We start from the raw sequence: 24,744 nt of genomic DNA on the forward strand, positions 1-24,744 counted from the left end.
GCGGGCAGGTATAGGTGCCTGTGAGGTGTGTGAGGCAGCAGGTATAGGTGCCTGTGAGGTGTAGGAGGCAGCAGGTATAGGTGTCTGTGAGGTGTAGGAGGCAGCAGGTATAGGTGTCTGTGAGGTGTGTGAGGCAGCAGGTATAGGTGCCTGTGAGGTGTATGAGGCAGCAGGTATAGGTGCCTGTGAGGTGTGTGAGGCAGCAGGTATAGGTGCCTGTGAGGTGTACGAGGCGGCAGGTATAGGTGCCTGTGAGGTGTACGAGGCGGCAGGTATAGGTGCCTGTGAGGTGCCTGTGAGGCGGCAGGTATAGGTGCCTGTGAGGCAGCAGGTATAGGTGTCTGTGAGGTGTATGAGGCAGCAGGTATAGGTGTCTGTGAGGTGTAGGAGGCAGCAGGTATAGGTGCCTGTGAGGTGTGTGAGGCAGCAGGTATAGGTGTCTGTGAGGTGTATGAGGCAGCAGGTATAGGTGTCTGTGAGGTGTACGAGGCAGCAGGTATAGGTGCCTGTGAGGTGTGTGAGGCGGCAGGTATAGGTGCCTGTGAGGTGTACGAGGCGGCAGGTATAGGTGCCTGTGAGGTGTGTGAGGCGGCAGGTATAGGTGCCTGTGAGGTGTGTGAGGCGGCAGGTATAGGTGCCTGTGAGGTGTGTGAGGCGGCAGGTATAGGTGCCTGTGAGGTGTGTGAGGCGGCAGGTATAGGTGCCTGTGAGGTGTGTGAGGCGGCAGGTATAGGTGCCTGTGAGGTGTAGGAGGCAGCAGGTATAGGTGTCTGTGAGGTGTAGGAGGCAGCAGGTATAGGTGTCTGTGAGGTGTATGAGGCAGCAGGTATAGGTGTCTGTGAGGTGTGTGAGGCAGCAGGTATAGGTGTCTGTGAGGTGTGTGAGGCAGCAGGTATAGGTGTCTGTGAGGTGTACGAGGCAGCAGGTATAGGTGTCTGTGAGGTGTGTGAGGCGGCAGGTATAGGTGCCTGTGAGGTGTGTGAGGCGGCAGGTATAGGTGTCTGTGAGGTGTGTGAGGCGGCAGGTATAGGTGCCTGTGAGGTGTGTGAGGCAGCAGGTATAGGTGTCTGTGAGGTGTGTGAGGCGGCAGGTATAGGTGCCTGTGAGGTGTGTGAGGCGGCAGGTATAGGTGTCTGTGAGGTGTGTGAGGCGGCAGGTATAGGTGCCTGTGAGGCGGCAGGTATAGGTGCCTGTGAGGTGTAGGAGGCAGCAGGTATAGGTGCCTGTGAGGTGTAGGAGGCAGCAGGTATAGGTGTCTGTGAGGTGTGTGAGGCAGCAGGTATAGGTGTCTGTGAGGTGTACGAGGCAGCAGGTATAGGTGCCTGTGAGGTGTGTGAGGCAGCAGGTATAGGTGCCTGTGAGGTGTGTGAGGCAGCAGGTATAGGTGCCTGTGAGGTGTGTGAGGCGGCAGGTATAGGTGTCTGTGAGGTGTGTGAGGCGGCAGGTATAGGTGTCTGTGAGGTGTGTGAGGCAGCAGGTATAGGTGCCTGTGAGGTGTGTGAGGCAGCAGGTATAGGTGCCTGTGAGGTGTGTGAGGCAGCAGGTATAGGTGCCTGTGAGGTGTGTGAGGCGGCAGGTATAGGTGCCTGTGAGGTGTGTGAGGCAGCAGGTATAGGTGCCTGTGAGGTGTGTGAGGCGGCAGGTATAGGTGTCTGTGAGGTGTGTGAGGCGGCAGGTATAGGTGCCTGTGAGGCGGCAGGTATAGGTGCCTGTGAGGTGTAGGAGGCAGCAGGTATAGGTGCCTGTGAGGTGTGTGAGGCAGCAGGTATAGGTGTCTGTGAGGTGTAGGAGGCAGCAGGTATAGGTGCCTGTGAGGTGTGTGAGGCGGCAGGTATAGGTGTCTGTGAGGTGTGTGAGGCGGCAGGTATAGGTGCCTGTGAGGTGTACGAGGCGGCAGGTATAGGTGCCTGTGAGGTGTGTGAGGCAGCAGGTATAGGTGCCTGTGAGGTGTAGGAGGCGGCAGGTATAGGTGCCTGTGAGGTGTGTGAGGCGGCAGGTATAGGTGCCTGTGAGGTGTGTGAGGCAGCAGGTATAGGTGCCTGTGAGGTGTGTGAGGCGGCAGGTATAGGTGTCTGTGAGGTGTGTGAGGCGGCAGGTATAGGTGCCTGTGAGGCGGCAGGTATAGGTGCCTGTGAGGTGTAGGAGGCAGCAGGTATAGGTGCCTGTGAGGTGTGTGAGGCGGCAGGTATAGGTGCCTGTGAGGTGTAGGAGGCAGCAGGTATAGGTGCCTGTGAGGTGTGTGAGGCGGCAGGTATAGGTGCCTGTGAGGTGTACGAGGCAGCAGGTATAGGTGCCTGTGAGGTGTAGGAGGCGGCAGGTATAGGTGCCTGTGAGGTGTACGAGGCGGCAGGTATAGGTGCCTGTGAGGTGTGTGAGGCAGCAGGTATAGGTGCCTGTGAGGTGTGTGAGGCGGCAGGTATAGGTGTCTGTGAGGTGTGTGAGGCGGCAGGTATAGGTGCCTGTGAGGTGTAGGAGGCAGCAGGTATAGGTGCCTGTGAGGTGTACGAGGCAGCAGGTATAGGTGCCTGTGAGGTGTGTGAGGCAGCAGGTATAGGTGCCTGTGAGGTGAATGAGGCAGCAGGTATAGGTGCCTGTGAGGCGGCAGGTATAGGTGCCTGTGAGGTGTGTGAGGCGGCAGGTATAGGTGTCTGTGAGGTGTGTGAGGCGGCAGGTATAGGTGCCTGTGAGGCAGCAGGTATAGGTGTCTGTGAGGTGTGTGAGGCGGCAGGTATAGGTGCCTGTGAGGTGTGTGAGGCAGCAGGTATAGGTGTCTGTGAGGTGTGTGAGGCGGCAGGTATAGGTGCCTGTGAGGCAGCAGGTATAGGTGTCTGTGAGGTGTGTGAGGCGGCAGGTATAGGTGCCTGTGAGGTATAGGAGGCAGCAGGTATAGGTGCCTGTGAGGTGTGTGAGGCAGCAGGTATAGGTGCCTGTGAGGTGTGTGAGGCGGCAGGTATAGGTGCCTGTGAGGTGTATGAGGCAGCAGGTATAGGTGCCTGTGAGGTGTGTGAGGCGGCAGGTATAGGTGCCTGTGAGGTGTGTGAGGCAGCAGGTATAGGTGCCTGTGAGGTGTGTGAGGCAGCAGGTATAGGTGCCTGTGAGGTGTGTGAGGCGGCAGGTATAGGTGCCTGTGAGGTGTGTGAGGCAGCAGGTATAGGTGCCTGTGAGGTGTGTGAGGCAGCAGGTATAGGTGCCTGTGAGGTGTGTGAGGCAGCAGGTATAGGTGCCTGTGAGGTGAATGAGGCAGCAGGTATAGGTGTCTGTGAGGTGTGTGAGGCAGCAGGTATAGGTGTCTGTGAGGTGTATGAGGCAGCAGGTATAGGTGCCTGTGAGGTGAATGAGGCAGCAGGTATAGGTGCCTGTGAGGCGGCAGGTATAGGTGCCTGTGAGGTGTGTGAGGCGGCAGGTATAGGTGTCTGTGAGGTGTGTGAGGCGGCAGGTATAGGTGTCTGTGAGGTGTAGGAGGCAGCAGGTATAGGTGTCTGTGAGGTGTGTGAGGCAGCAGGTATAGGTGCCTGTGAGGTGTGTGAGGCAGCAGGTATAGGTGCCTGTGAGGTGTGTGAGGCAGCAGGTATAGGTGCCTGTGAGGTGTGTGAGGCGGCAGGTATAGGTGTCTGTGAGGTGTGTGAGGCGGCAGGTATAGGTGTCTGTGAGGTGTGTGAGGCAGCAGGTATAGGTGCCTGTGAGGTGTGTGAGGCGGCAGGTATAGGTGTCTGTGAGGTGTGTGAGGCGGCAGGTATAGGTGCCTGTGAGGTGTGTGAGGCAGCAGGTATAGGTGTCTGTGAGGTGTGTGAGGCAGCAGGTATAGGTGTCTGTGAGGTGTGTGAGGCAGCAGGTATAGGTGCCTGTGAGGTGTGTGAGGCGGCAGGTATAGGTGTCTGTGAGGTGTACGAGGCAGCAGGTATAGGTGCCTGTGAGGTGTACGAGGCGGCAGGTATAGGTGTCTGTGAGGTGTGTGAGGCAGCAGGTATAGGTGCCTGTGAGGTGTAGGAGGCAGCAGGTATAGGTGTCTGTGAGGTGTACGAGGCAGCAGGTATAGGTGCCTGTGAGGTGTGTGAGGCGGCAGGTATAGGTGCCTGTGAGGCAGCAGGTATAGGTGTCTGTGAGGTGTGTGAGGCGGCAGGTATAGGTGCCTGTGAGGTATAGGAGGCAGCAGGTATAGGTGCCTGTGAGGTGTGTGAGGCAGCAGGTATAGGTGCCTGTGAGGTGTGTGAGGCAGCAGGTATAGGTGTCTGTGAGGTGTGTGAGGCGGCAGGTATAGGTGTCTGTGAGGTGTGTGAGGCAGCAGGTATAGGTGCCTGTGAGGTGTGTGAGGCAGCAGGTATAGGTGTCTGTGAGGTGTGTGAGGCAGCAGGTATAGGTGCCTGTGAGGTGTAGGAGGCAGCAGGTATAGGTGTCTGTGAGGTGTGTGAGGCAGCAGGTATAGGTGCCTGTGAGGTGTGTGAGGCGGCAGGTATAGGTGTCTGTGAGGTGTGTGAGGCAGCAGGTATAGGTGCCTGTGAGGTGTGTGAGGCAGCAGGTATAGGTGTCTGTGAGGTGTGTGAGGCAGCAGGTATAGGTGCCTGTGAGGTGTAGGAGGCAGCAGGTATAGGTGCCTGTGAGGTGTGTGAGGCAGCAGGTATAGGTGCCTGTGAGGTGTGTGAGGCGGCAGGTATAGGTGCCTGTGAGGTGTGTGAGGCGGCAGGTATAGGTGCCTGTGAGGTGTACGAGGCAGCAGGTATAGGTGCCTGTGAGGTGAATGAGGCAGCAGGTATAGGTGCCTGTGAGGTGTAGGAGGCAGCAGGTATAGGTGCCTGTGAGGTGTGTGAGGCGGCAGGTATAGGTGTCTGTGAGGTGTGTGAGGCAGCAGGTATAGGTGCCTGTGAGGCAGCAGGTATAGGTGCCTGTGAGGTGTAGGAGGCAGCAGGTATAGGTGCCTGTGAGGTGTACGAGGCGGCAGGTATAGGTGCCTGTGAGGTGTGTGAGGCGGCAGGTATAGGTGTCTGTGAGGTGTGTGAGGCAGCAGGTATAGGTGCCTGTGAGGTGAATGAGGCAGCAGGTATAGGTGCCTGTGAGGTGTGTGAGGCGGCAGGTATAGGTGTCTGTGAGGTGTGTGAGGCGGCAGGTATAGGTGTCTGTGAGGTGTGTGAGGCAGCAGGTATAGGTGCCTGTGAGGTGTGACGAGGCGGCAGGTATAGGTGCCTGTGAGGTGTGTGAGGCAGCAGGTATAGGTGCCTGTGAGGTGTGTGAGGCGGCAGGTATAGGTGCCTGTGAGGTGTGTGAGGCAGCAGGTATAGGTGTCTGTGAGGTGTGTGAGGCGGCAGGTATAGGTGTCTGTGAGGTGTGTGAGGCAGCAGGTATAGGTGTCTGTGAGGTGTGTGAGGCGGCAGGTATAGGTGCCTGTGAGGTGTAGGAGGCAGCAGGTATAGGTGCCTGTGAGGTGTGTGAGGCGGCAGGTATAGGTGCCTGTGAGGTGTAGGAGGCAGCAGGTATAGGTGCCTGTGAGGTGTACGAGGCAGCAGGTATAGGTGTCTGTGAGGTGTACGAGGCAGCAGGTATAGGTGTCTGTGAGGTGTACGAGGCAGCAGGTATAGGTGTCTGTGAGGTGTGTGAGGCGGCAGGTATAGGTGCCTGTGAGGTGTGTGAGGCGGCAGGTATAGGTGCCTGTGAGGTGTGTGAGGCAGCAGGTATAGGTGCCTGTGAGGTGTGTGAGGCGGCAGGTATAGGTGCCTGTGAGGTGTACGAGGCGGCAGGTATAGGTGTCTGTGAGGTGTACGAGGCAGTGTGTGTCAGTGTACCCCAATACTCAGGTGTATGAGGCAGTGTGTGTCAGTGTACCCCAATACTCAGGTGTACGAGGCAGTGTGTGTGTCGGTGTACCCCAATACTCAGGTGTACGAGGCAGTGTGTGTGTCGGTGTACCCCAATACTCTGGTGTACTAGGCAGTGTGTGTCGGTGTACCCCAATACTCTGGTGTACTAGGCAGTGTGTGTCGGTGTACCCCAATACTCTGGTGTACTAGGCAGTGTGTCTGTGTACCAGGCAGTGTGTGTCAGTGTACCCCAATAGTCCGGTGTGTGAGGCGGCAGGTATAGGTGCCTGTGAGGTGTGTGAGGCAGCAGGTATAGGTGCCTGTGAGGTGTAGGAGGCAGCAGGTATAGGTGTCTGTGAGGTGTAGGAGGCAGCAGGTATAGGTGTCTGTGAGGTGTGTGAGGCAGCAGGTATAGGTGCCTGTGAGGTGTATGAGGCAGCAGGTATAGGTGCCTGTGAGGTGTGTGAGGCAGCAGGTATAGGTGCCTGTGAGGTGTACGAGGCGGCAGGTATAGGTGCCTGTGAGGTGTACGAGGCGGCAGGTATAGGTGCCTGTGAGGTGCCTGTGAGGCGGCAGGTATAGGTGCCTGTGAGGCAGCAGGTATAGGTGTCTGTGAGGTGTATGAGGCAGCAGGTATAGGTGTCTGTGAGGTGTAGGAGGCAGCAGGTATAGGTGTCTGTGAGGTGTATGAGGCAGCAGGTATAGGTGTCTGTGAGGTGTATGAGGCAGCAGGTATAGGTGTCTGTGAGGTGTATGAGGCAGCAGGTATAGGTGCCTGTGAGGTGTGTGAGGCGGCAGGTATAGGTGCCTGTAAGGTGTGTGAGGCGTCAGGTATAGGTGCCTGTGAGGCGGCAGGTATAGGTGCCTGTGAGGTGTGTGAGGCAGCAGGTATAGGTGTCTGTGAGGTGTGTGAGGCGGCAGGTATAGGTGTCTGTGAGGTGTGTGAGGCGGCAGGTATAGGTGCCTGTGAGGTGTGTGAGGCAGCAGGTATAGGTGTCTGTGAGGTGTGTGAGGCGGCAGGTATAGGTGCCTGTGAGGTGTGTGAGGCGGCAGGTATAGGTGTCTGTGAGGTGTGTGAGGCGGCAGGTATAGGTGCCTGTGAGGTGTAGGAGGCAGCAGGTATAGGTGCCTGTGAGGTGTAGGAGGCAGCAGGTATAGGTGTCTGTGAGGTGTAGGAGGCAGCAGGTATAGGTGCCTGTGAGGTGTGTGAGGCAGCAGGTATAGGTGTCTGTGAGGTGTACGAGGCAGCAGGTATAGGTGCCTGTGAGGTGTGTGAGGCAGCAGGTATAGGTGCCTGTGAGGTGTAGGAGGCAGCAGGTATAGGTGCCTGTGAGGTGTGTGAGGCAGCAGGTATAGGTGCCTGTGAGGTGTGTGAGGCGGCAGGTATAGGTGTCTGTGAGGTGTGTGAGGCGGCAGGTATAGGTGCCTGTGAGGCGGCAGGTATAGGTGCCTGTGAGGTGTACGAGGCGGCAGGTATAGGTGCCTGTGAGGTGTGTGAGGCAGCAGGTATAGGTGCCTGTGAGGTGTAGGAGGCGGCAGGTATAGGTGCCTGTGAGGTGTGTGAGGCGGCAGGTATAGGTGCCTGTGAGGTGTGTGAGGCAGCAGGTATAGGTGCCTGTGAGGTGTGTGAGGCGGCAGGTATAGGTGCCTGTGAGGTGTGTGAGGCAGCAGGTATAGGTGCCTGTGAGGTGTGTGAGGCGGCAGGTATAGGTGTCTGTGAGGTGTGTGAGGCGGCAGGTATAGGTGCCTGTGAGGCGGCAGGTATAGGTGCCTGTGAGGTGTAGGAGGCAGCAGGTATAGGTGCCTGTGAGGTGTGTGAGGCGGCAGGTATAGGTGCCTGTGAGGTGTAGGAGGCAGCAGGTATAGGTGCCTGTGAGGTGTGTGAGGCGGCAGGTATAGGTGCCTGTGAGGTGTACGAGGCAGCAGGTATAGGTGCCTGTGAGGTGTAGGAGGCGGCAGGTATAGGTGCCTGTGAGGTGTAGGAGGCGGCAGGTATAGGTGCCTGTGAGGTGTGTGAGGCAGCAGGTATAGGTGCCTGTGAGGTGTGTGAGGCGGCAGGTATAGGTGTCTGTGAGGTGTGTGAGGCGGCAGGTATAGGTGCCTGTGAGGTGTACGAGGCAGCAGGTATAGGTGCCTGTGAGGTGTACGAGGCAGCAGGTATAGGTGCCTGTGAGGTGTGTGAGGCAGCAGGTATAGGTGCCTGTGAGGTGAATGAGGCAGCAGGTATAGGTGCCTGTGAGGCGGCAGGTATAGGTGCCTGTGAGGTGTGTGAGGCGGCAGGTATAGGTGTCTGTGAGGTGTGTGAGGCGGCAGGTATAGGTGCCTGTGAGGCAGCAGGTATAGGTGTCTGTGAGGTGTGTGAGGCGGCAGGTATAGGTGCCTGTGAGGTGTGTGAGGCAGCAGGTATAGGTGCCTGTGAGGTGTGTGAGGCGGCAGGTATAGGTGCCTGTGAGGTGTATGAGGCAGCAGGTATAGGTGCCTGTGAGGTGTGTGAGGCGGCAGGTATAGGTGCCTGTGAGGTGTGTGAGGCAGCAGGTATAGGTGCCTGTGAGGTGTGTGAGGCGGCAGGTATAGGTGCCTGTGAGGTGTGTGAGGCAGCAGGTATAGGTGCCTGTGAGGTGTGTGAGGCAGCAGGTATAGGTGCCTGTGAGGTGTGTGAGGCAGCAGGTATAGGTGCCTGTGAGGTGTATGAGGCAGCAGGTATAGGTGTCTGTGAGGTGTGTGAGGCAGCAGGTATAGGTGTCTGTGAGGTGTATGAGGCAGCAGGTATAGGTGTCTGTGAGGTGTGTGAGGCAGCAGGTATAGGTGCCTGTGAGGTGAATGAGGCAGCAGGTATAGGTGCCTGTGAGGCGGCAGGTATAGGTGCCTGTGAGGTGTGTGAGGCAGCAGGTATAGGTGCCTGTGAGGTGTGTGAGGCAGCAGGTATAGGTGCCTGTGAGGTGTGTGAGGCAGCAGGTATAGGTGCCTGTGAGGTGTGTGAGGCGGCAGGTATAGGTGCCTGTGAGGTGTGTGAGGCAGCAGGTATAGGTGCCTGTGAGGTGTGTGAGGCAGCAGGTATAGGTGCCTGTGAGGTGTGTGAGGCAGCAGGTATAGGTGCCTGTGAGGTGTATGAGGCAGCAGGTATAGGTGTCTGTGAGGTGTGTGAGGCAGCAGGTATAGGTGTCTGTGAGGTGTATGAGGCAGCAGGTATAGGTGTCTGTGAGGTGTGTGAGGCAGCAGGTATAGGTGCCTGTGAGGTGAATGAGGCAGCAGGTATAGGTGCCTGTGAGGCGGCAGGTATAGGTGCCTGTGAGGTGTGTGAGGCGGCAGGTATAGGTGTCTGTGAGGTGTGTGAGGCGGCAGGTATAGGTGCCTGTGAGGTGTGTGAGGCAGCAGGTATAGGTGCCTGTGAGGTGTGTGAGGCAGCAGGTATAGGTGCCTGTGAGGTGTGTGAGGCGGCAGGTATAGGTGCCTGTGAGGTGTGTGAGGCAGCAGGTATAGGTGCCTGTGAGGTGTGTGAGGCAGCAGGTATAGGTGCCTGTGAGGTGTAGGAGGCAGCAGGTATAGGTGCCTGTGAGGTGTGTGAGGCAGCAGGTATAGGTGCCTGTGAGGTGTGTGAGGCGGCAGGTATAGGTGCCTGTGAGGTGTACGAGGCAGCAGGTATAGGTGCCTGTGAGGTGAATGAGGCAACAGGTATAGGTGCCTGTGAGGTGTAGGAGGCAGCAGGTATAGGTGCCTGTGAGGTGTGTGAGGCGGCAGGTATAGGTGCCTGTGAGGTGTGTGAGGCGGCAGGTATAGGTGCCTGTGAGGTGTGTGAGGCAGCAGGTATAGGTGCCTGTGAGGTGTGTGAGGCAGCAGGTATAGGTGCCTGTGAGGTGTGTGAGGCGGCAGGTATAGGTGCCTGTGAGGTGTGTGAGGCAGCAGGTATAGGTGCCTGTGAGGTGTGTGAGGCAGCAGGTATAGGTGCCTGTGAGGTGTAGGAGGCAGCAGGTATAGGTGCCTGTGAGGTGTGTGAGGCAGCAGGTATAGGTGCCTGTGAGGTGTGTGAGGCAGCAGGTATAGGTGCCTGTGAGGTGTGTGAGGCGGCAGGTATAGGTGCCTGTGAGGTGTACGAGGCAGCAGGTATAGGTGCCTGTGAGGTGAATGAGGCAACAGGTATAGGTGCCTGTGAGGTGTAGGAGGCAGCAGGTATAGGTGCCTGTGAGGTGTGTGAGGCGGCAGGTATAGGTGCCTGTGAGGTGAATGAGGCAGCAGGTATAGGTGCCTGTGAGGTGTGTGAGGCGGCAGGTATAGGTGCCTGTGAGGTGTGTGAGGCAGCAGGTATAGGTGCCTGTGAGGTGAATGAGGCAGCAGGTATAGGTGCCTGTGAGGTGTGTGAGGCAGCAGGTATAGGTGCCTGTGAGGTGAATGAGGCAGCAGGTATAGGTGCCTGTGAGGTGTGTGAGGCGGCAGGTATAGGTGCCTGTGAGGTGAATGAGGCAGCAGGTATAGGTGCCTGTGAGGTGTGTGAGGCAGCAGGTATAGGTGCCTGTGAGGTGAATGAGGCAGCAGGTATAGGTGCCTGTGAGGTGTGTGAGGCGGCAGGTATAGGTGCCTGTGAGGTGTGTGAGGCAGCAGGTATAGGTGTCTGTGAGGTGTACGAGGCAGCAGGTATAGGTGCCTGTGAGGTGTGTGAGGCGGCAGGTATAGGTGTCTGTGAGGTGTGTGAGGCGGCAGCTATAGGTGCCTGTGAGGTGTAGGAGGCAGCAGGTATAGGTGCCTGTGAGGTGTGTGAGGCGGCAGGTATAGGTGTCTGTGAGGTGTGTGAGGCAGCAGGTATAGGTGTCTGTGAGGTGTAGGAGGCAGCAGGTATAGGTGCCTGTGAGGTGTGTGAGGCGGCAGGTATAGGTGTCTGTGAGGTGTAGGAGGCAGCAGGTATAGGTGCCTGTGAGGCAGCAGGTATAGGTGCCTGTGAGGTGTACGAGGCGGCAGGTATAGGTGCCTGTGAGGTGTAGGAGGCAGCAGGTATAGGTGCCTGTGAGGTGTGTGAGGCGGCAGGTATAGGTGCCTGTGAGGTGAATGAGGCAGCAGGTATAGGTGCCTGTGAGGTGTGTGAGGCGGCAGGTATAGGTGCCTGTGAGGTGTGTGAGGCAGCAGGTATAGGTGCCTGTGAGGTGAATGAGGCAGCAGGTATAGGTGCCTGTGAGGTATAGGAGGCAGCAGGTATAGGTGCCTGTGAGGTGAATGAGGCAGCAGGTATAGGTGCCTGTGAGGTGTGTGAGGCGGCAGGTATAGGTGCCTGTGAGGTGAATGAGGCAGCAGGTATAGGTGCCTGTGAGGTGTGTGAGGCAGCAGGTATAGGTGCCTGTGAGGTGAATGAGGCAGCAGGTATAGGTGCCTGTGAGGTGTGTGAGGCGGCAGGTATAGGTGCCTGTGAGGTGTGTGAGGCAGCAGGTATAGGTGTCTGTGAGGTGTACGAGGCAGCAGGTATAGGTGCCTGTGAGGTGTGTGAGGCAGCAGGTATAGGTGTCTGTGAGGTGTGTGAGGCAGCAGGTATAGGTGCCTGTGAGGTATAGGAGGCAGCAGGTATAGGTGTCTGTGAGGTGTGTGAGGCAGCAGGTATAGGTGTCTGTGAGGTGTGTGAGGCGGCAGGTATAGGTGTCTGTGAGGCAGCAGGTATAGGTGTCTGTGAGGTGTGTGAGGCGGCAGGTATAGGTGTCTGTGAGGTGTGTGAGGCGGCAGCTATAGGTGCCTGTGAGGTGTAGGAGGCAGCAGGTATAGGTGCCTGTGAGGTGTGTGAGGCGGCAGGTATAGGTGTCTGTGAGGTGTGTGAGGCAGCAGGTATAGGTGTCTGTGAGGTGTGTGAGGCGGCAGCTATAGGTGCCTGTGAGGTGTAGGAGGCAGCAGGTATAGGTGCCTGTGAGGTGTGTGAGGCGGCAGGTATAGGTGTCTGTGAGGTGTGTGAGGCAGCAGGTATAGGTGTCTGTGAGGTGTGTGAGGCGGCAGGTATAGGTGCCTGTGAGGTGTATGAGGCGGCAGGTATAGGTGCCTGTGAGGTGTGTGAGGCGGCAGGTATAGGTGTCTGTGAGGTGTGTGAGGCAGCAGGTATAGGTGTCTGTGAGGTGTGTGAGGCGGCAGGTATAGGTGCCTGTGAGGTGTAGGAGGCAGCAGGTATAGGTGCCTGTGAGGTGTGTGAGGCGGCAGGTATAGGTGCCTGTGAGGTGTACGAGGCAGCAGGTATAGGTGCCTGTGAGGTGTACGAGGCAGCACCTATAGGTGCCTGTGAGGTGTTCACTACGTATCAGCCCTGCATTGTGTTCAGTTGCAGACATTCTCCGGATCTGTTGTCGCGGCCGTCTCTGGGCAGCACGTCCACACCCCGCAATCTGTCTCCTGACTCCAACCTGCGGCAGAGGTAAGTCCACCATGTTGATGAACAGTGATGGTAAGTGAACACATGCGGGCTGCCATCTTCAGTAAGGTAGACTCACCCGTCCGGTTCTCAGAACTGTCTGCTCCCTGTGACTGCGTCTGATTTCAGACCGACTTACCTGTGCATCGCCGGACGGGTGAGTCTACCTTACTGAAGATGGCAGCCCGCCATGTTCGCTGGAGGACACACCATCACTGTTGATGAAGCGGCTCTCGCCGGCTCCATGGCGTCCAGACTCTTAGCAATGGCTGCGCGGTTCATTACATTAATAATCGGTTCTGGAGGAAGACGAAGGTAACGCGGGCGGCTGAGCCGAGGGGACGTGCAGCTTGAATGCAGGCTCATTTTCCATACCCGATGACTGCCATGTGTGATGAGGCCCCATCTGCCTCCTTCAGCCTCACTGACCAATCGCTTCTATGCGATGCATTTAAGCCGCCCTTACGGATATTGTAAAGGGGGTGGTTTTTAGGGACACGAGGGGTCTCTCTCTTTCCTCTGTGACATCGATACCTTGTGTTCTTTCCAGGTCGGCGCTGCCCCCGACCCCGAACGTGAGCCGGATCAGCCAGGACTCCCCGTGCAGTGTGAAGTCAGGGAGCCCGGACAGCAGCGGCAGTTCTTCAGGCTTTGTGGACGCTGAGGCACCTCGCTCTTTTCTACCTCGAAACCTCCTTAGTATTTTTGATGAGGCGTCTGAGCAGTAGACATCTTTTTTCTGAGAAGGACCGTGCTGGTCCGTAGGATCAGCCCCGACTCCTTTGGATGTAAGACATTAATAAAGGGGCATCTGCACCACTGTTTTTGGGTGAGGACCCCATAGACGGCGTGCAGTGTCCGGCCATGGTCCTTATTGCTGGATGTGACGTGGTGGAGGGTTCATTAACGATCATTCCGGTGCCTTTCTGCTCTGCGGTGTAGAGGATTGATGGCGGCGGCACATTGTCGTGGGCCTCCTTTCTCCGCTGCAGAGGCGGACGGAGTCTGTTTATCTAAATGACGACGGTGCAGACAAGTTTTCAGAAAAGGTTTATTATTGCATTAGTAATACTGGCCTCGTGCAAAGCCCCGTCTGTCTGCTCCAGCCACCCCAGGAGGAGCAGCTAAAGGCTCATTAGTCTAGACAAGGTGTAAGGCAACTATTCCTCCTGGCACACGAGCAGTGGGAACTACAGCCTCCTCTTATGCTATCTCATACTTGCTGGGGGGGGTCTAAAGAAACGGCTTTCCTGTAAGAATGACTTCTAGCGCTCGGTCTGGACCCTTGGGGCGGGGGGCGCCCTCACAACTCTTCCCCTTCATGATATAAGTGAATGAAATGTTATTAAACGTTCTCGACACCAGAACCGGCGTGTGACCTGTCCCTGCTCTTCCCATGTGTAGCGCCCTCCCCTGGGTGCACTGCTGCCTCCCTACGGCTGGAGCATAGGACGGTCCATGGAGGACCACAGTCCGTGTGTCGGCTTCCTCCATCGTCTTGACTGTGAGGTGCTTCTGGTTTTAGCAGCCATGATCTGTGGTGGAGCAGGAGATCTGTCGTCTGTCATGGTGACCACATCCTGCTCCTACTGGAGATGTAATACTGATATGGTAGAACCTCCCTGGAGGCTCCTGGTTACATTAGTCCTTACAGTAGTCAATAATAAATACTTCTGTCCTCCATCAGGTACTGAGGAAATCTACGTATAAGTTCTACTTCAAGTTTTGTTTTGCTGGTTGCGCCTTCACCTACATCTCCGTGCTGTGGTCTCGGAGGGCGCGTCACTCCAACGGGCAGGGAGAACTGCTTATCCAAGTGAGGTCAGAGGTTACACCCCAGTGCAAATACAAGATGCTGATCACCACCAGGACGTGCATGATCTGGTGACTATTGCACCAGTAGTCAAATTTTCCAGGTTGTAAACGTTCAGGAAGGCGGGAAACGTTAATGATGCCTCCGAGTAGGGCCAGGCTATCCATAAGGAGGTAGCAGCGTAGTGAAGAAGGATGGCCGGAGCCCAGCCCTGCCCAACGAAGATAGAAGAAGAAGAAGCGGAAGGCAGCCTGCCAGGCAAACGAGCAGAGGCGGCTGACGTTACTGTGAGCAGTGACTGCGCAGAAGATGACGTAACTGGACAAGCCGCTGTAGGTCAAGAGAGCCAGGCTCCGTGTGACGGGATGGCAGAGGAGCGTACAGTAGATGATGGGGAGCGCACCTGAGGAGAGAGAACGTCTCGTCAGTACGTATCCCTGACATGAGAACCCTGCAGTGCTAGAGCATGGTGTACTAGAGGGGAGGACATCCTCTACAACGTGAGGACTCTCGGGACAGGCTGCTATATACCCTGATGAACCCTGCAGTGCTAGAGCATGGTGTACTAGAGGGGAGGACATCCTCTACAACGTGAGGACTCTCGGGACAGGCTGCTATATACCCTGCAGTGCTAGAGCATAGTGTACTAGAGGGGAGGACAGCTAATCCTCAGGACATCCTCTAGAACGTGAGGACACTCAGGACAGGCTGCTAAGCCCTGTTGTGAGAACCCTGCAGTTCTAGATTATAGTGTACTAGAGGACAGCTAATCCTCAGGACATCCTCTAGAACATGAGGACACTCAGGACAGGCTGCTATATACCCTGATGTGAGAACCCTGCAGTTCTAGATCCTAGTGTACTAGAGGAGAGGACAGCTAATCCTCAGGACATCCTCTAGAACATGAGGACACTCAGGCCAGGCTCCTACACCCTCATGTGAGAACCCTGCAGTTCTAGATCCTAGTGTACTAGAGGAGAGGACAGCTAATCCTCAGGACATCCTCTAGAACATGAGGACACTCAGGACAGGCTGCTATATACCCTAATGTGAGAACCCTGCAGTGCTAGATTATAGTGTACTAGAGGAGAGGACAGCTAATCCTCAGGACATCCTCTAGAACATGAGGACTCTCGGGACAGACTGCTATGCCCTGATGTGAGAACCCTGCAGTGCTAGAGCATAGTGTACTAGAGAGGACAGCTAATCCTCAGGACATCCTCTAGAACATGAGGACACTCAGGCCAGGCTCCTACACCCTCATGTGAGAACCCTGCAGTTCTAGATCCTAGTGTACTAGAGTGGAGGACAGCTAATCCTCAGGACATCCTCTAGAACATGAGGACACTCAGGACAGGCTGCTATATACCCTGATGTGAGAACCCTGCAGTTCTAGATCCTAGTGTACTAGAGGAGAGGACAGCTAATCCTCAGGACATCCTCTAGAACATGAGGACACTCAGGACAAGCTGCTATATACCCTAATGTGAGAATCCTGCAGTGCTAGAGCATAGTGTACTAGAGGAGAGGACAGCTAATCCTCAGGACATCCTCTAGAACGTGAGGACACTCAGGACAGGCTGCTAAGCCCTGTTGTGAGAACCCTGCAGTTCTAGATTATAGTGTACTAGAGGACAGCTAATCCTCAGGACATCCTCTAGAACATGAGGACACTCAGGACAAGCTGCTATATACCCTAATGTGAGAACCCTGCAGTGCTAGAGCATAGTGTACTAGAGGAGAGGACAGCTAATCCTCAGGACATCCTCTAGAACATGAGGACACTCAGGACAGGCTGCTATATACCCTAATGTGAGAACCCTGCAGTGCTAGAGCATAGTGTACTAGAGGGGAGGACAGCTAATCCTCAGGACATCCTCTAGAACATGAGGACACTCAGGACAGGCTGCTATATACCCTGATGTGAGAACCCTGCAGTGCTAGAGCATAGTGTACTAGAGGGGAGGACAGCTAATCCTCAGGACATCCTCTAGAACATGAGGACACTCAGGACAGGCTGCTATATACCCTAATGTGAGAACCCTGCAGTTCTAGATCCTAGTGTACTAGAGGGGAGGACAGCTAATCCTCAGGACATCCTCTAGAACATGAGGACACTCAGGACAGGCTGCTATATACCCTGATGTGAGAACCCTGCAGTTCTAGATCCTAGTGTACTAGAGGAGAGGACAGCTAATCCTCAGGACATCCTCTAGAACATGAGGACACTCAGGACAGGCTGCTATATACCCTGATGTGAGAACCCTGCAGTTCTAGATCCTAGTGTACTAGAGGAGAGGACAGCTAATCCTCAGGACATCCTCTAGAACATGAGGACACTCAGGACAAGCTGCTATATACCCTAATGTGAGAACCCTGCAGTGCTAGAGCATAGTGTACTAGAGGAGAGGACAGCTAATCCTCAGGACATCCTCTAGAACGTGAGGACACTCAGGACAGGCTGCTAAGCCCTGTTGTGAGAACCCTGCAGTTCTAGATTATAGTGTACTAGAGGACAGCTAATCCTCAGGACATCCTCTAGAACATGAGGACACTCAGGACAAGCTGCTATATACCCTAATGTGAGAACCCTGCAGTGCTAGAGCATAGTGTACTAGAGGAGAGGACAGCTAATCCTCAGGACATCCTCTAGAACATGAGGACACTCAGGCCAGGCTGCTATATACCCTGATGTGAGAACCCTGCAGTTCTAGATCCTAGTGTACTAGAGGAGAGGACAGCTAATCCTCAGGACATCCTCTAGAACATGAGGACACTCAGGCCAGGCTGCTATATACCCTGATGTGAGAACCCTGCAGTTCTAGATCCTAGTGTACTAGAGGAGAGGACAGCTAATCCTCAGGACATCCTCTAGAACATGAGGACACTCAGGCCAGGCTGCTATATACCCTGATGTGAGAACCCTGCAGTTCTAGATCCTAGTGTACTAGAGGAGAGGACAGCTAATCCTCAGGACATCCTCTAGAACATGAGGACTCTCAGGCCAGGTTGCTATGCCCTGATGTGAGAACCCTGCAGTTCTAGATCCTAGTGTACTAGAGGGGAGGACAGCTAATCCTCAGGACATCCTCTAGAACATGAGGACACTCGGGACAGGCTGCTATATACCCTGATGTGAGAACCCTGCAGTTCTAGATTATAGTGTACTAGAGGGGAGGAAAGCTAATCCTCAGGACATCCTCTAGAACATGAGGACACTCAGGACAGGCTGCTATATACCCTGATGTGAGAACCCTGCAGTGCTAGAGCATAGTGTACTAGAGGGGAGGACAGCTAATCCTCAGGACATCCTCTAGAACATGAGGACACTCAGGCCAGGCTGCTATATACCCTGATGTGAGAACCCTGCAGTTCTAGATCCTAGTGTACTAGAGGAGAGGACAGCTAATCCTCAGGACATCCTCTAGAACATGAGGACACTCAGGCCAGGCTGCTATATACCCTGATGTGAGAACCCTGCAGTTCTAGATCCTAGTGTACTAGAGGAGAGGACAGCTAATCCTCAGGACATCCTCTAGAACATGAGGACACTCAGGACAAGCTGCTATATACCCTAATGTGAGAACCCTGCAGTGCTAGAGCATAGTGTACTAGAGGAGAGGACAGCTAATCCTCAGGACATCCTCTAGAACATGAGGACTCTCGGGCCAGGTTGCTATGCCCTGATGTGAGAACCCTGCAGTTCTAGATCCTAGTGTACTAGAGGGGAGGACAGCTAATCCTCAGGACATCCTCTAGAACATGAGGACACTCGGGACAGGCTGCTATATACCCTGATGTGAGAACCCTGCAGTTCTAGATTATAGTGTACTAGAGGGGAGGAAAGCTAATCCTCAGGACAGCCTCTAGAACGTGAGGACACTCAGGACAGGCTGCTATGCCCTGATGTGAGAACCCTGCAGTTCTAGATCCTAGTGTACTAGAGGGGAGGACAGCTAATCCTCATGACATCCTCTAGAACATGAGGACTCTCTGGACAGGCTGCTATATACCCTCATGTGAGAACCCTGCAGTTCTAGATTATAGTGTACTAGAGGGGAGGACAGCTAATCCTCAGGACAGCCTCTAGAACGTGAGGACACTCAGGACAGGCTGCTATATACACTCATGTGAGAACCCTGCAGTTCTAGATCCTAGTGTACTAGAGTAGAGGACAGCTAATCCTCAGGACATCCTCTAGAACATGAGGACTCTCAGGCCAGGCTGCTATGCCCTGATGTGAGAACCCTGCAGTTCTAGATTATAGTGTACTAGAGGACATCTAATCCTCAGGACATCCTCTAGAACATGAGGACTCTCAGGCCAGGTTGCTATGCCCTGATGTGAGAACCCTGCAGTTCTAGATCCTAGTGTACTAGAGGAGAGGACAGCTAATCCTCAGGACATCCTCTAGAACATGAGGACACTCAGGACAGGCTGCTATATACCCTAATGTGAGAACCCTGCAGTTCTAGATTATAGTGTACTAGAGGGGAGGACAGCTAATCCTCAGGACATCCTCTAGAACATGAGGACACTCGGGCCAGGCTCCTATGCCCTGATGTGAGAACCCTGCAGTGCTAGATCCTAGTGTACTAGAGGAGAGGACAGCTAATCCTCAGGACATCCTCTAGAACATGAGGACTCTCAGGCCAGGTTGCTATGCCCTGATGTGAGAACCCTGCAGTTCTAGATCCTAGTGTACTAGAGGAGAGGACAGCTAATCCTCAGGACATCCTCTAGAACATGAGGACACTCAGGACAGGCTGCTATATACCCTAATGTGAGAACCCTGCAGTTCTAGATTATAGTGTACTAGAGGGGAGGACAGCTAATCCTCAGGACATCCTCTAGAACATGAGGACACTCAGGACAAGCTGCTATATACCCTAATGTGAGAACCCTGCAGTGCTAGAGCATAGTGTACTAGAGGAGAGGACAGCTAATCCTCAGGACATCCTCTAGAACATGAGGACACTCAGGACAGGCTGCTATATACCCTGATGTGAGAACCCTGCAGTTCTAGATCCTAGTGTACTAGAGGAGAGGACAGCTAATCCTCAGGACATCCTCTAGAACATGAGGACACTCAGGACAGGCTGCTATATACCCTAATGTGAGAACCCTGCAGTTCTAGATTATAGTGTACTAGAGGGGAGGACAGCTAATCCTCAGGACATCCTCTAGAACATGAGGACTCTCAGGCCAGGTTGCTATGCCCTGATGTGAGAACCCTGCAGTTCTAGATCCTAGTGTACTAGAGGGGAGGACAGCTAATCCTTCAGGACATCCTCTAGAACATGAGGACACTCGCGACAGGCTGCTATATACCCTGATGTGAGAACCCTGCAGTTCTAGATTATAGTGTACTAGAGGGGAGGACAGCTAATCCTCAGGACAGCCTCTAGAACGTGAGGACACTCAGGACAGGCTGCTATGCCCTGATGTGAGAACCCTGCAGTTCTAGATCCTAGTGTACTAGAGGGGAGGACAGCTAATCCTCATGACATCCTCTAGAACATGAGGACTCTCTGGACAGGCTGCTATATACCCTCATGTGAGAACCCTGCAGTTCTAGATCCTAGTGTACTAGAGGGGAAGACAGCTAATCCTCAGGACATCCTCTAGAACATGAGGACACTCAGGACAGGCTGCTATATACCCTCATGTGAGAACCCTGCAGTTCTAGATCCTAGTGTACTAGAGGACATCTAATCCTCAGGACATCCTCTAGAATGTGAGGACACTCAGGACAGGCTGCTATATACCCTGATGTGAGAACCCTGCAGTGCTAGATTATAGTGTACTAGAGGAGAGGACAGCTAATCCTCAGGACATCCTCTAGAACATGAGGACACTCAGGACAGGCTGCTATATACCCTAATGTGAGAACCCTGCAGTTCTAGATTATAGTGTACTAGAGTGGAGGACCGCTAATCCTCAGGACATCCTCTAGAACGTGAGGACTCTCAGGACAGGCTGCTATATACCCTGATGTGAGAACCCTGCAGTGCTAGAGCATAGTGTACTAGAGAGGACAGCTAATCCTCAGGACATCCTCTAGAACATGAGGACACTCAGGCCAGGCTCCTACACCCTCATGTGAGAACCCTGCAATTCTAGATTATAGTGTACTAGAGGGGAGGACAGCTAATCCTCAGGACATCCTCTAGAACATGAGGACACTCAGGACAGGCTGCTATATACCCTGATGTGAGAACCCTGCAGTTCTAGATCCTAGTGTACTAGAGGAGAGGACAGCTAATCCTCAGGACATCCTCTAGAACATGAGGACACTCAGGACAGGCTGCTATATACCCTAATGTGAGAACCCTGCAGTGCTAGAGCATAGTGTACTAGAGGGGAGGACAGCTAATCCTCAGGACATCCTCTAGAACATGAGGACTCTCAGGACAGGCTGCTATGCCCTGATGTGAGAACCCTGCAGTTCTATATTATAGTGTACTAGAGGAGAGGACAGCTAATCCTCAGGACATCCTCTAGAACGTGAGGACACTCAGGACAGGCTGCTAAGCCCTGTTGTGAGAACCCTGCAGTTCTAGATTATAGTGTACTAGAGGACAGCTAATCCTCAGGACATCCTCTAGAACATGAGGACACTCAGGACAGGCTGCTATATACACTGCGTGCAGAATTATTAGGCAAATGAGTATTGTGACCACATCATCCTCTTTATGCATGTTGTCTTACTCCAAGCTGTATAGGCTCGAAAGCCTACTACCAATTAAGCATATTAGGTGATGTGCATCTCTGTAATGAGAAGGGGTGTGGTCTAATGACATCAACACCCTATATTAGGTGTGCATAATTATTAGGCAACTTCCTTTCCTTTGGCAAAATGGGTCAAAAGAAGGACTTGACAGGCTCAGAAAAGTCAAAAATAGTGAGATATCTTGCAGAGGGATGCAGCACTCTTAAAATTGCAAAGCTTCTGAAGCGTGATCATCGAACAATCAAGCGTTTCATTCAAAATAGTCAACAGGGTCGCAAGAAGCGTGTGGAAAAACCAAGGCGCAAAATAACTGCCCATGAACTGAGAAAAGTCAAGCGTGCAGCTGCCAAGATGCCACTTGCCACCAGTTTGGCCATATTTCAGAGCTGCAACATCACTGGAGTGCCCAAAAGCACAAGGTGTGCAATACTCAGAGACATGGCCAAGGTAAGAAAGGCTGAAAGACGACCACCACTGAACAAGACACACAAGCTGAAACGTCAAGACTGGGCCAAGAAATATCTCAAGACTGATTTTTCTAAGGTTTTATGGACTGATGAAATGAGAGTGAGTCTTGATGGGCCAGATGGATGGGCCCGTGGCTGGATTGGTAAAGGGCAGAGAGCTCCAGTCCGACTCAGACGCCAGCAAGGTGGAGGTGGAGTACTGGTTTGGGCTGGTATCATCAAAGATGAGCTTGTGGGGCCTTTTCGGGTTGAGGATGGAGTCAAGCTCAACTCCCAGTCCTACTGCCAGTTTCTGGAAGACACCTTCTTCAAGCAGTGGTACAGGAAGAAGTCTGCATCCTTCAAGAAAAACATGATTTTCATGCAGGACAATGCTCCATCACACGCGTCCAAGTACTCCACAGCGTGGCTGGCAAGAAAGGGTATAAAAGAAGAAAATCTAATGACATGGCCTCCTTGTTCACCTGATCTGAACCCCATTGAGAACCTGTGGTCCATCATCAAATGTGAGATTTACAAGGAGGGAAAACAGTACACCTCTCTGAACAGTGTCTGGGAGGCTGTGGTTGCTGCTGCACGCAATGTTGATGGTGAACAGATCAAAACACTGACAGAATCCATGGATGGCAGGCTTTTGAGTGTCCTTGCAAAGAAAGGTGGCTATATTGGTCACTGATTTGTTTTTGTTTTGTTTTTGAATGTCAGAAATGTATATTTGTGAATGTTGAGCTGTTATATTGGTTTCACTGGTAAAAATAAATAATTGAAATGGGTATATATTTGTTTTTTGTTAAGTTGCCTAATAATTATGCACAGTAATAGTCACCTGCACACACAGATATCCCCCTAAAATAGCTAAAACTAAAAACAAACTAAAAACTACTTCCAAAAATATTCAGCTTTGATATTAATGAGTTTTTTGGGTTCATTGAGAACATGGTTGTTGTTCAATAATAAAATTAATCCTCAAAAATACAACTTGCCTAATAATTCTGCACTCCCTGTACCCTCATGTGAGAACCCTGCAGTTCTAGATCCTAGTGTACTAGAGGAGAGGACAGCTAATCCTCAGGACATCCTGTAGAACGTGAGGACACTCAGACCAGGCTGCTATATACCCTGATGTGAGAACCCTGCAGTTCTAGATCCTAGTGTACTAGAGGAGAGGACAGCTAATCCTCAGGACATCCTCTAAAACATGAGGACACTCAGGACAGGCTGCTATATACCCTGATGAACCCTGCAGTGCTAGAGCATAGTGTACTAGAGGGGAGGACATCCTGTAGAACGTGAGGACACTCAGACCAGGCTGCTATATACCCTGATGTGAGAACCCTGCAGTTCTAGAGCATAGTGTACTAGAGGAGAGGACAGCTAATCCTCAGGACATCCTCTAGAACATGAGGACACTCAGGACAGGCTGCTATGCCCTCATGTGAGAACCCTGCAGTTCTAGATTATAGTGTACTAGAGGGGAGGACAGCTAATCCTCAGGACATCCTCTAAAACATGAGGACACTCAGGACAGGCTGCTATATACCCTGATGAACCCTGCAGTGCTAGAGCATAGTGTACTAGAGGGGAGGACAGCTAATCCTCAGGACATCCTGTAGAACGTGAGGACACTCAGACCAGGCTGCTATATACCCTGATGTGAGAACCCTGCAGTTCTAGATCCTAGTGTACTAGAGGAGAGGACAGCTAATCCTCAGGACATCCTCTAAAACATGAGGACACTCAGGACAGGCTGCTATATACCCTGATGAACCCTGCAGTGCTAGAGCATAGTGTACTAGAGGGGAGGACATCCTGTAGAACGTGAGGACACTCAGACCAGGCTGCTATATACCCTGATGTGAGAACCCTGCAGTTCTAGAGCATAGTGTACTAGAGGAGAGGACAGCTAATCTTCAGGACATCCTCTAGAACATGAGGACACTCAGGACAGGCTGCTATATACCCTGATGTGAGAACCCTGCAGTTCTAGATTATAGTGTACAAGAGGACAGCTAATCCTCAGGACATCCTCTAGAACATGAGGACACTCAGGACAGGCTGCTATGCCCTCATGTGAGAACCCTGCAGTTCTAGATTATAGTGTACTAGAGGGGAGGACATCTAATCCTCAGGACATCCTCTAGAATGTGAGGACACTCAGGACAGGCTGCTATATACCCTAATGTGAGAACCCTGCAGTTCTAGATTATAGTGTACTAGAGTGGAGGACAGCTAATCCTCATAACATCCTCTAGAACATGAGGACACTCAGGACAGGCTGCTATGCCCTGATGTGAGAACCCTGCAGTTCTAGATCCTAGTGTACTAGAGGAGAGGACAGCTAATCCTCAGGACATCCTCTAGAACATGAGGACTCTCAGGCCAGGCTGCTATGCCCTGATGTGAGAACCCTGCAGTTCTAGATTATAGTGTACTAGAGGACATCTAATCCTCAGGACATCCTCTAGAACATGAGGACACTCAGGACAGGCTGCTATATACCCTAATGTGAGAACCCTGCAGTTCTAGATCCTAGTGTACTAGAGGGGAGGACAGTTAATCCTCAGGACATCCTCTAGAACATGAGGACACTCAGGACAGGCTGCTATATACCCTCATGTGAGAACCCTGCATTTCTAGATTATAGTGTACTAGAGGGGAGGACAGCTAATCCTCAGGACATCCTCTAGAACATGAGGACACTCAGGACAGGCTGCTATACCCTCTAGGACACTATGCTCTAGCACTGCAGGGTTCTCACATCAGGGCATAGCAGCCTGTCCTGAGTGTCCTCATGTTCTAGAGGATGTCCTGAGGATTAGCTGTCCTCCCCTCTAGTACACTAGGATCTAGAACTGCAGGGTTCTCACATTAGGGTATATAGCAGCCTGTCCTGAGTGTCCTCATGTTCTAGAGGATGTCCTGAGGATTAGCTGTCCTCTCCTCTAGTACACTAGGATCTAGAACTGCAGGGTTCTCACATGAGGGTATAGCAGCCTGTCCTGAGTGTCCTCATGTTTTAGAGGATGTCCTGAGGATTAGCTGTCCTCCCCTCTAGAGGAGAGGACGGCTAATCCTCAGGACATCCTCTAGAACGTGAGGACACTCAGGACAGGCTGCTATATACCCTCATGTGAGAACCCTGCAGTTCTAGATCCTAGTGTACTAGAGGAGAGGACAGCTAATCCTCAGGACATCCTCTAGAACATGAGGACTCTCAGGCCAGGTTGCTATGCCCTGATGTGAGAACCCTGCAGTTCTAGATCCTAGTGTACTAGAGGGGAGGACAGCTAATCCTCAGGACATCCTCTAGAACATGAGGACACTCAGGACAGGCTGCTATATACCCTGATGTGAGAACCCTGCAGTTCTAGATTAAAGTGTACTAGAGGACATCTAATCCTCAGGACATCCTCTAGAACATGAGGACACTCGGGACAGGCTGCTATGCCCTGATGTGAGAACCCTGCAGTTCTAGATTATAGTGTACTAGAGGAGAGGACAGCTAATCCTCAGGACATCCTCTAGAACATGAGGACTCAGGACAGGCTGCTATATACCCTAATGTGAGAACC

General features: G+C 53.2%; 2 protein-coding genes across 4 annotated transcripts in view; one reads left to right on the forward strand and one right to left on the reverse strand.

Moving 5' to 3' along the window:
• The window catches only part of PKMYT1 (protein kinase, membrane associated tyrosine/threonine 1), a 42,367-nt gene extending 29,320 nt beyond the window's left edge, over positions 1-13,047 (forward strand). For all 3 annotated transcript variants that reach the window (XM_040440095.1, XM_040440096.1, XM_040440093.1), the window contains exons 7-8: positions 12,070-12,162; positions 12,710-13,047. In XM_040440095.1, coding sequence (XP_040296029.1) covers positions 12,070-12,162; positions 12,710-12,887 — 271 coding nt within the window. In that variant the 3' untranslated portion in view covers positions 12,888-13,047. The remainder of the gene's footprint in view (positions 1-12,069; positions 12,163-12,709) is intronic.
• Positions 13,048-13,106: 59 nt separating this feature from the next.
• PAQR4 (progestin and adipoQ receptor family member 4) overlaps positions 13,107-24,744 on the reverse strand; it is a 48,824-nt gene continuing 37,186 nt past the window's right edge. The window contains exon 4 of the mRNA XM_040439965.1: positions 13,107-14,375. Within this exon, the coding sequence (XP_040295899.1) occupies positions 13,942-14,375 (434 nt within the window). The 3' untranslated portion in view covers positions 13,107-13,941. The remainder of the gene's footprint in view (positions 14,376-24,744) is intronic.

The sequence above is a fragment of the Bufo bufo genome, chromosome 7 (genome assembly GCF_905171765.1).
Source record: "Bufo bufo chromosome 7, aBufBuf1.1, whole genome shotgun sequence".
NCBI classification, from domain to species: domain Eukaryota; kingdom Metazoa; phylum Chordata; class Amphibia; order Anura; family Bufonidae; genus Bufo; species Bufo bufo.